The 10,706-nt window shown below is 36.6% G+C and overlaps 1 protein-coding gene across 2 annotated transcripts; it reads right to left on the bottom strand.

The window, feature by feature from the left end:
• Nucleotides 1-909: 909 nt before the first annotated feature.
• Nucleotides 910-7,515, bottom strand: LOC108375392 (uncharacterized). 2 transcript variants are annotated; one of them, XM_017631512.1, is made up of 4 exons: nucleotides 7,220-7,515; nucleotides 6,793-7,139; nucleotides 6,181-6,445; nucleotides 910-1,329 (listed from the first exon to the last, which is right to left on the bottom strand). In XM_017631512.1, exons 1-4 carry the CDS (start codon nucleotides 7,253-7,255, stop codon nucleotides 1,057-1,059), a joined length of 921 nt encoding a protein of 306 aa, XP_017487001.1. In that variant the 5' UTR covers nucleotides 7,256-7,515; the 3' UTR covers nucleotides 910-1,056. The 2 variants fall into 2 exon arrangements, with proteins under 2 accessions (XP_017487001.1, XP_017487002.1); XM_017631513.1 differs by having other exon boundaries at nucleotides 6,181-6,442.
• Nucleotides 7,516-10,706: the final 3,191 nt, after the last annotated feature.

Here is a 10,706-nt window from a genome sequence, read left to right as displayed (position 1 = left end):
TCACACCTTGTATAATACACCTTGACCGAAACTACCTGTTCAATGTGCCTTGTATCATCTGATAAGAAATTTAATTCCCTTCAATTTGATATACATACATATCGAGCCCTAATCGCCAAAATAACGTAAGTGACATTTTTTTCAAAATTTTATTTTTGATGCAGAAATGCATCTAGATGCTCTAGGAATATTTCTGCATCGATAAGAAAATTTTGAAAAAAATGTCGCTTACGTTATTTTGGCGGTTAGGGCTCGATATGTATGTACATACATATCGTCGCCTGGGTAAAAGATTATCGTATGTTAATTTCGGTAGGTTGTGGGAAATCGCGATTGAAGTTTGGAATGCAGTTTCTCAAAAACGCGAGGATAGATTTTCTCCAGTCTCTGAAAATGTTACTAGTTCACAAAATTCTTAAATTATTTAATTTTTAATGTTTATTGTTAATTAATTTTGAGTTTATTTTTTCGAACTTAGTCAAAAGTTAGCCTACGTTTTACACAGCTTATTCTTGACTAAGTCAAGAAAATTGGCTAAACTAAGCTAAGTTGAGTTGGAGAAACCAGCCCATAATTTCGGGAAAGAAGAGAATTTTGTTTACTTGGGAACCAGCAGAATCGACGCAGAATCACTCTTGCCAATAAGTGCTTATTTTGACTGTGTAGGCAATTTAGGAGTAAAGTCCTCCCTCGATGTGCAAAAAGGAACGACTGTCATGATTTGTTGAGCTCGGCCAAAAACGCTTAGGCGGTTACAGCGCCAAATAAAAAGAAGAAACCCCATAAATCTACGCTTCTACGTGGATAGGTGTTTGCTGCAATTTTGTACTCAAAAATTGAAAAATATCTGTAGAATAAAGAACAATTTTTAATCATATTGTTAGTGTTTTTTAACATTTGCATTGCAGTTCCTTCGTATTTACACTAATCTAACATCAAAAAATATATGTACATATGTGGGTAGGTACTTGAATATGTGTTTATAATTAACGGTTAATCTGTAAACGATTTATTCCATGTCAGTTCTGTGTTTTTATATGGTCGCCAAATTCATATTTAATATGAACAAAAACAACCAGCCGCAACTGCAACAGTTTTGAATTTCCAATCTTGTCTGAGTTCATCGGGTAACCATGCCAGTGCCGGGTCATTTTGTGCCTGATCTAAGAGAGTTCGAGGTGTGAGTACTTTCACTTTATATTCCAATGGCTTGCAGTAGGATCCACGCCAACACTTCTGCGGATATTCATTTGGCGATTGATTGCTTTGACAAACGGCATTCATTAAATAACGTGGATAGTGCTGTTGACCCAAGTCAACTAAGTCGATCTGAAAGAATATGTTCATTGTATTTTAAGTATTAATATTTACATATACTACACTTATTTTATTGTGGAACTACACCCAGAAAAAATTCAGTTAAAAATATTTCTCTCAACATATGATTTGGAAACTATAACCATATAATGTGACAACAACCAAATCATGTGTCGGGAGAAATGTATTTAGCTGATTTTTTCTGGGTATATCTGAACCGAATTAAGAAATTACGTCTGAGAAAACGTTTGTTTGAAGAAACATATTTCTGCTGCTAGGTGACGTTGTGATATAAAAAGTCGTTCCCAGTGCCATCGAACGAGGAAGGCAAAATATCGCTAGCTTAGAGTGAAAAGTTGCTAAGTCCACTTTTTATGAAAACTCATATTTTGATATAGGAGGCTAAATAAATTGAATATGCATCGTTTCGAAAATTATAAAGGTATTTGTTTTATTTTTTCCTCTTCATAAGCAATAAAAGGAAAATTTGCTAAGTCCAAAAGAAGCACCACAAATCCGATAAGGCCAAAATAATACGACGTCTTTTAATAAATATCGAATCCTTCTGATTCTTATGGAGTTTTGCTTTGCTTTAAACGCGCAAAATGTTTGATTCAAAGTCTTGCGAAATAGTTAAAGAAAATGGCTATAGGAAGATTTTTTTCTCTCCTGTAAAATTTTTAAAATGGGACTTCGCAACTTTTCTTTCTAAGCTAGCGATATATTGATCTGCTCCTGATATCGATGCTCGTTTCCCAACAAATCCTGAACCTCGTGAATCTACCGTCCTTGACCCAATGGACTGCCCTTTTTCTTCTGGTGAACTACCGATCGATTAAATCTTTTAAGTCCTTTAAGTCTCCGGTATATGTTATAGACATTGAGAAACCGGCCCTAAGTCATAATTTAGGAGCGGTTAAAAATTCATCAGCTGCTCTATATTGCTGTAAAACCACCATGGAAAAGAGGTGGGCTCTCAGTTTAAATGTTATTTGCCATCTGCGTTAAACTGTATTTCAGCCAGTAACATATTTTGTATGAAGTCATTGTCAGGAAGAGTTCACTGTAAAAGTCTCCATAAGTTAAAAGTTGGGTCGGGGCGCTTTATACTTCAAGAAGCGGTTTGGAGCGCATCCAGGCTGGCTATGTTTGGATCCCCTTCTAAGGGAATGAATAAACTGCATGACTGACTAATTGGCTAGACAGGACACCCTTATGTGGGAGGATATAGGAGTTTCTGCGGCGTCCTGTAGACAGCTACTGTACAGATGATGACGGTAGAACTTTATTTTAATCTACAGTGCGTTGTCTTATAACTCCATATGGAATATCTGCAATTACCATACCATGAAATATGTATTCAGTGGTAACATAATGGACAAGATAAGAAATACCGGAGTTTTCACGTAATCTAACTTAACGTCCTGGTAACTGCGTATCAAACAAACAAGAATCATAATTTCGTTAAGACACATATGTATGTAAATACTTATGTACTGTAATTTTAGGTAAAAACTACATGTTTGGCAACTTTCATAGAAATTTTTGAAATCGGCGATCTGACCAAGAAGATTAAGAAGAATAGGGGCTTTTTAAAATTTATCCGAAAAAAAAACTTCCAACGAGCTAAGTCTAACAATATATTGTTATACATAATTTTAAAGGTCTATAAATCCTCTTTTCAAAACATGTTTGCAAGAATATGCTAGGGCAGAGTGGGGTTTACGACCTGATCTTATGCTATGGATGTACATACTGGGGCGATCAGATCATGTCCAACGGCGGCATTGAATCATCATCTGTAATTTGCCACCGATTGATATCTTTATTAAGGAAAATGCCTCACAGGGTGCCCTGCGGTTGAGGGAATTTAGACTGTGGAAAGAACGTTCGTACGGGTATGGCCGTATCTTGTTCCCAAGCATTAGCGAAAAGTCTGACTACATCTGTCCTTCGCTTCTCTTCAAGAAAACATTCGGGACGATATTTCCACTACGAAAGGATTGAAAGGAGCCTATTTTTAATGAACGCTTTGAATTATTTATTTTTACGGACGGCTAAAAAATGGATTGTGGCGTAGGGGCGGGAATTTTTTCAGCTGATCTCCAAATCGAAGAGTCTATTCGACTACCGAATTCGTTTAGTGTTTTCCAGGCGGAGGTCTTTGCCGTCAAAGAGGCTTGCAAAATAATTTTAATCTCAAAGCTAGCCGGGACCAGCATTGCTATTTTCTCGGACAGCATAATAAAACAGTGCAGAGATAACGTTATGGCTTTAGCTGATAGGCATGTCGTTGCACTGATCTGGGTACCAGGGCACAGTATATCAGTCTGAATATCTCAGAGGCACAGGAGGTTCTTGTGCCTCTGAGCTATATCAAGAGACACATATTTCAGCACTGGAAAAAGGTGACTTACTTATAATAGATGGAAAGGCCTACAATTCTGTAGGGTCTTCAGGAATTTGTGGCCCACCTTCTGCGCAAAACGCACTGCATTTCTCATCAAACTCAACAGAAGGGATTTATCGCGACTAACTGTCGTTTACACGGGGCACTTGGCCGTGAGAATCCATCCTCCAAGGCTAGGACTGTGCAACTACACTCTTGTCGTAGCTGTAGCTCCCCAGATGCAGAAGATACTGTGGAGCATCTGCCCTGTAATTGCCCAGCACTATGTAGTAATGATGTGCTGAGTCAATACTTTTAAGTATTGATCGATATTCGGTACCGATTTAAAAAGTATCCAATACTCTCGATACTGGGTACCGAAACGTTTAGTTTCCGAATAAAAGCTCACATAGGCCAAAAATATGGAAAAATGGTTCAGGGGAGACTCGCCTATCAAAACCCGAATGTAGGTGCCAATAGAGCTCTTAATACTCTTACTTGTTTGAGGCATTTTTGTTCCAGCTAAATCGGACGATATCATGTTTATAGGCTTGGGTGTAGATTCTGTAACCAGTTAGCGACAATTTTCGAATCGGTATCGGTTTTGTTGACGTATGATATACAATTTTTTTACGTCAACAAGTGCGATATCGATTCGAAACTTGTCGCTAACTGGTTACAGAATCTCCCCCCTGAAAGGCTTTTTCATCCGTCAAAGCATTTATCTTAAACTTTGGATTGACTAAGGTTAAAATTGATAAAATAATATTTCTATGTTGCGATTAGTTCAAGTGTTTTAGCCGATATCATATAAATTAGTAATGAAAGTTTTTTTCTAAACTTGAAATGCATATAATGGCGAAGGTTTAATGTAAAGAATCGGTATCGGGTACCGAAAAAGAAGTATTGGGTATCGAAAATTCAGCACATCACTACTATGTACGACTCGAGTCAGGTTTCTAGGCAAACCCCGCTACTGCGATTTAACAGACATAAGCGGTGCTAGATTTGCGTGAAAAAACCGATTTCAGCTGCACGCATAAGTGCCATTTGGAGTTGTTAAACTCGGCACTTGAACCAACCAAGACTTAAAATTTCTTCAAGATTGATATAATTAATAATATTTTGGCGCTTACAAACTTTTGCTAAGTATTTGGCCGAGTTTCTCCGTCAAATTTTGGACTGCATCCTGATGTTATAACACAAATGGAGGGATATTACGCCGCCTCTGAAAGGCAAATGCTTTTTTAGGAGACGCCTTTTTAAGGCGGAAATACACTCGGAGGTTTGCATTTGCTTACCGAGGGGCAACTGCTGTTAGAAACATTTTTTTTTTAATTCAGGTTTTGCACGGACCAGGTATCGATACCAGGTCCTAAGAAGTGGTAGTACGCACCTCTAACCACTCACTGGAGCCTTCATTTCTCAACCAATTTGATAATTTTTTTTTGAATGAAAGCTAATAAAATTTGCAAGAGACTAGTTGAGCCCAGTTTTGGAATTTTTATTTGTTTGTATTAAATTTTTTAGTGCAAAGTGCAGAAAATGCGCCAATTTTGAAGAAGACCGATTCTCCTGTTCCAGCTAATAAAGGTTTCATAATAAAAACTAGTTGAAAACAATTGTAGGGTTCTCCCAAAACAAAACAAAAATTAAAAAGTAATAATTTGAAATGTTAAAAAAAAATTTTTACCAAAAGTATTTTTTTTGTTTTAAGTTTTTATAAAAATTTTGGGTATGCAGTTTTATAGATTACTAAAATCTACTAAAAATCAACGCGAACTCTTAGCGACTTGCAACTTGCACTTTATTATACTAAAATTTAATGATATATAAAACTGCATACCCAAATATTTAAGGAGAAATTGTTTTTAACTAGTTTTTATTATGTATCTTTTTTTTTTTAACTGGAACAGGAGAATCGATCTTCTTAAAAATTGGCACTTTTTCTGCATTTTGCACTAAAAAATTTAATATAAAAAAAAATAAAAAATTGGGCTCAACTAGTCTCTTGAAAATTTAATTAACTTTCATTTTAAAAAAATAATTAATCAAATTGGTGGGAGAAATGAAGGCTCCAGTGCATTATGAACATTAAATTCCATTTATTGACCACTGTGCAGCGGCCGTCTTCAAGTGTTTTTGTGGAATATCGCAGAGATAGTATGAAAGGTAATTTTTATAAAAATATCGTACACCGCCTTCCAAAATGGGCACAACTAAAAATTACACGTTTGTCAGAAAATGTGAAAAACTATTTCTTAACACATGATAATCATATGGGCAAGGGAGACTATCTTAGGTTGTTTTAACAAATTATAAGCAAAATTTGCTCCAGATTTTTTGGTGAAAGGTAAATAAAAGCTCAGTGTACATTTTTAGCGCATAATTTCAAAAATGCCAAATTTTGAGTTGTGCCTCTTTTGAAGACGGTTTGCGATATGTAAGTGCGCCCTGCTATTTAAGCAAATTACCTTAACTTTACAATCGCAGCCAATGACCGGTGCTGTGCCAGCCCGTTTTGGTTCTTTCCTACTGATATCGGTTAGCAAATCTTTGTAAAAATCAGCGTAGTTTGACATTGGCGGAAAGTTGATAAACTTATTGTCACTCGAAGACTCCTTAGTCTTGACAAAAGCGGGCTGAATTTTTTGTTCGTTCGCCGATGGGACATGGGTTTGACCGAGATTCACTGTTGTTAATCCGTTAAAGATATCATCCATACTGGGCTCGTATCTACTGAAGTTTAAATTCGTGTACACAAATGTGTGCATATGGGTTTTAAGTTATGCTTACTATTTAGCCCATTCAATCTGTCAAAATAAAGCCGACTTTAAAGTATGTACTTAGTTTAAATCTCTTTAAATACAGTCATACATATCGCACGTTTAATAATATAGAGATTTAATTCAAAATTACGCATGTAAAGGAGTCTAACAGATGACTAAACTTCCCAACAATTGCGAAGATATGCCAACTGTATGCATTGATCAAACTTTGAATTTTCCCACAAAATTGCAGATTGTAATTATTTATGAGCTTTAAGATTGGCTTTATTCCAACAATGATTGGGCAGCAGTTGTTACCTCTTGCAATCAAGACATTTGTTGGGCAACATTTCAAAATCCAATTTTCCCTTCACTTTCGTCCAACCTTCGATGGAAGTCAAGCAGCCATAGGCCGCAAAAAGATGTTGAAGTAGATCTTTTCTGTCGCCTGCACTGCGCCGTTGCACACCACCATTACCATCTTTGCTACGCAGCTCGAAAAACACTGGATCCTCATCTCGATCTTGCAACTTGCCGAGCGACGCCTTTGAAACGGCAGGCGATACTTCAGCGCCAACTAAATCCATCACCGGTTTAAGCAGCAAGTTATCCAGCCGATTAGCCACGATACCGCTTAGATACAACGTTAACACCACTAAAGCGAGCTATGTTTTTAAAACGGCAATTAACGGCATTATCTAACAAGCAATTATTAAATTATACTAAGCACTTTAAAGATACAAACCATTTTGCTTGGAAGAATCGGTGTTTTTAACAGCATATTTATTTTTTTATCATGCCGCACTTGTTTTTAAAGTTTTCACATCGGTACTTTGGCCATATATCATGACGTTGTGAACGCGACTGCGACGAAAGAGTAATTGTGGCTAACCGTAGCAGCCATAGCGCTTTTATGTACCAGATTCATTGGTTGAAAGACAATGGCGACGAAGGTGTCAAGTCATGTCAAACGGTCATCTTTTGTATTGACCTGAAAACAATTTGTGTGAATCATATTACTGATGGATATGAAAAAGTCTAGTTTCTATGGTGGTCTTTTGTTCCAACTTCGATAACAGCATCCATTCGAGAAATTTACCAACACATTTGTGTACACAGCATGTCTGAAATATTTCGTTGAAACTTTGCTTCTTAATATGAGCTTAAAATATATACAGTGCTGGAAAAATAATAAAATACTTCTTAGGAAAAGTTCTTTTCAAAAAAATCTGTTGGAAAAGTTAATAGAAGCAACCCGCGCTCTACCGTGAAATTATGTATGGCTTAATTTGATTTGTGTATCAGCTTTCGTTTTAAATCTAGCCGCGTAAAGGAAAAACATTCTCGTTCTGAAGGCCCCTAAGAACAGGGGAATTAATCTATATTTGGACGAGTCAAGTATTAAGTTGGTAATGAATTACTGCTGCAAATTTCTCAAACTAATAATAATAACAATAGATTGGCGTTAACACATATGCTAGTGTTTGGCCAAGCTTCTCCTCCGATTTGTGGCGTGCGTCTTGATGATGTCACCAACAGTTTTACGTCGACTCCTAACGGCGATGTGTAAGAGCGCGGTTACCCACGAACGTGTACCTACGTAGCGTAGAGTAGAAGTACGTAGCAACATATCAAGTTTGCTGTTGATAGAAAGAGAGAGAAGCAACGTCTACGTCACGGTCAAGCGGTGGTGAGTTTTTGTTAGCACGCAGATCTCATAAGATAGATCGTGTCACCTGATACGTTCTCCGTTTTTACGTCCGTGGGTAACTGCGCTTTAATTTTAGGTTTTACACTCGGAGGTTTGCCATTGCCTGCCCAGGGGCGACTGGTATTAGAAAAAAAAACATTTTTTTTCGATGTTGCGTTGAGCCGGGCTTGGCCGCAGGCCCTGCGGAATCGGCGAAAGTATGATATGAAAAAAGATGTATCCTTCAAAAAATTACAATAAACTTACAATAAAAATCGGACTTCATCAGGAAAAATTGTTGTTCCGACAAGCTTAAGAAACAGTAGGTTCATAATTTCATTTTTGATTAATGGACACTTGTTAATAAATATATACATACATACATATGTATTTTGAAAACTATTTAATTTACGTTATGAATGGTTAGGTTAGGAGGGCGTGTATGGAATGTTCCATACATTCACTCGGAGGCATAAATATATATATGATATAAATAAATTACAGAATAATATAGAATATCTATAGCGAATCTAGAACAACCGAATTGGATTATTTGGTCCTTATAGTAAATATGATATTTACGACAAAAAGTAATAATGAGTTATTATTATTCTATAGCATATGGAACTTGCTTTATTTCGCTAATTCCAACACTTGGAGATGCTGTGAAGTCATAAAATGCAAAAACTAAACCACAGCATGTTAACTAGGCCTATTCTTGTTATCGTACAAATTTAAAGTATTGAAATTTTCAATTGCTTATCTATCAAACGACTTTTTTTTTATAAATTCGAAATTCAATATTTGCTGTTCACACTACTTTTTCAAAACGAAGTTTAATAATAAATAGTTATGTATGAATTATTTTACCTTATACATCTAGTGGTTAAAAATGAAAATTGGCAGAAATGGCAAAGATTGGCTCATGATGATTACAATGCTAGGTCTTACTTGACCGTTTTAAAAAAATTAACGTTTTTTGTTTCAAAATTACTTTGTTTTCATTTGTAATGTAAGTTTCGTTGCCGATTCAAATACAGATTTTTTTAAATTAAAAGGTAAACTTGTCGAATTGCAGAATTTTGTTTTGTTGCTTTTATTTTTTCCAATAACTAACCGATTATTAATAGGTTTATATTAACAACAACGGTTGAACGAAAAACTGCATCGCCATGGAAGCGATCGGATGATTGGATCGGTTTTGAAGCCACAAACACAACAAAATGCTTGAAAACTAACTAAAGTATGTTTTTTTTCGCGCTATCTGAACAGCTGCTGTAGCCGAATGGATGCGTGTTCGACTGCCGTGTTGTTGGTTACGGGTTCAAAACCTGCGGCATGGACTTTATTATTTTACAATGCTTTTATCAACTTGCAATGTTGTATGTCAAGACCACCATTTGTACTATAAATATAAAAAAAGGTCTTTATGACAATGATTCTATACAACGTAGTCAAGATATCAACCAAAACTCTAGAGATAGATGTCGCGATGCATCTTTTCGTCCAACCGTAGTTGTTAAACTTTTCTTGGTAGAAAAAGGTAATGCATTAACATTTTCCCACTGGGATGTTCATATGAGCGTACGTACATGTGGGTGCGATAATGTGTATCAAAGTAATTCTTTGGTTTTGAAATTAGCACCTCATGCCTCTTCATTAGCTTTGAAGATATTTTCAGTTCTTAATGTGGCTACTTTAATATATGCATGTAAACATGGCTTTAATACAATTCCCGCATATTTTGAAAAGAAAAAGAAAAATAAAAATAAATCAAGTAAAAAAGTCTAAGTTTAAATATAGTGTTTTCACCTTTACGAAAACTATCGATACATGGTAAGCAGGGGTGATTTTATCTTTTACCCCTATTGCAAACATCTTCGAGAGTACGTTGGCCGAGTCCAAAACAGCACACCAGTGAAGCCAAGGCCTTCTCCACCTGGTCTTTCCAACGCAGAGGAGGCCTTCCTCTTCCTCTGTTACCAATATCGCGACCCACGTTGAATACTTTCAGAGCTGGAGCTGGAATTTTAATTCGCTGCACTACGTCTATATTGTTGTAAAGCTATACAGCTTATCGTTAAATAGTCTGCGGCATTCGCCATGGCTAACGCGCATCTTTCTTGCTAAGACTGCTTGTGTGATGAGAGCAGATACTTCGTTTTGTCCACGTTCACCACCAGACACATTTGCTCTGCTTCTCTATCTAATTGTGAGAAGGCAGAACGTAGCTTTTGTTTTACCGACAATGTCGATATCGTCGGCATACGCCAGCAATTGTACGCTCTTGGAAATTATTATCTTCTCCAACATCAGGTTAAAGAAATCACATGAAAGGGAGCCACCTTGTCTGAAACCTCGTTTGGTACCAAACGGCTCGGAGAGGTCCTTCCCAATTCTGATGGAGCTGGTGGTATTGCTCAACGTAACTTTACACAGCCGTATTAGTTTCGCGGCATAAAGACAACTTCTTTTCGTGTTGTCGAAAGCTGTTTTGAAATCGATACATAGGTGATGGGTGTCGATCCTATTCTCGCGGGTT

Source organism: Rhagoletis zephyria, unplaced genomic scaffold (genome assembly GCF_001687245.7).
Source record: "Rhagoletis zephyria isolate East Lansing unplaced genomic scaffold, Rhagoletis_zephyria_1.1 Rzeph_scaffold_08862, whole genome shotgun sequence".
NCBI lineage: Eukaryota > Metazoa > Arthropoda > Insecta > Diptera > Tephritidae > Rhagoletis > Rhagoletis zephyria.
The sequence above is the reverse complement of the archived record's forward strand: the minus strand, read 5'-3'. Positions and strand labels throughout refer to the sequence as shown.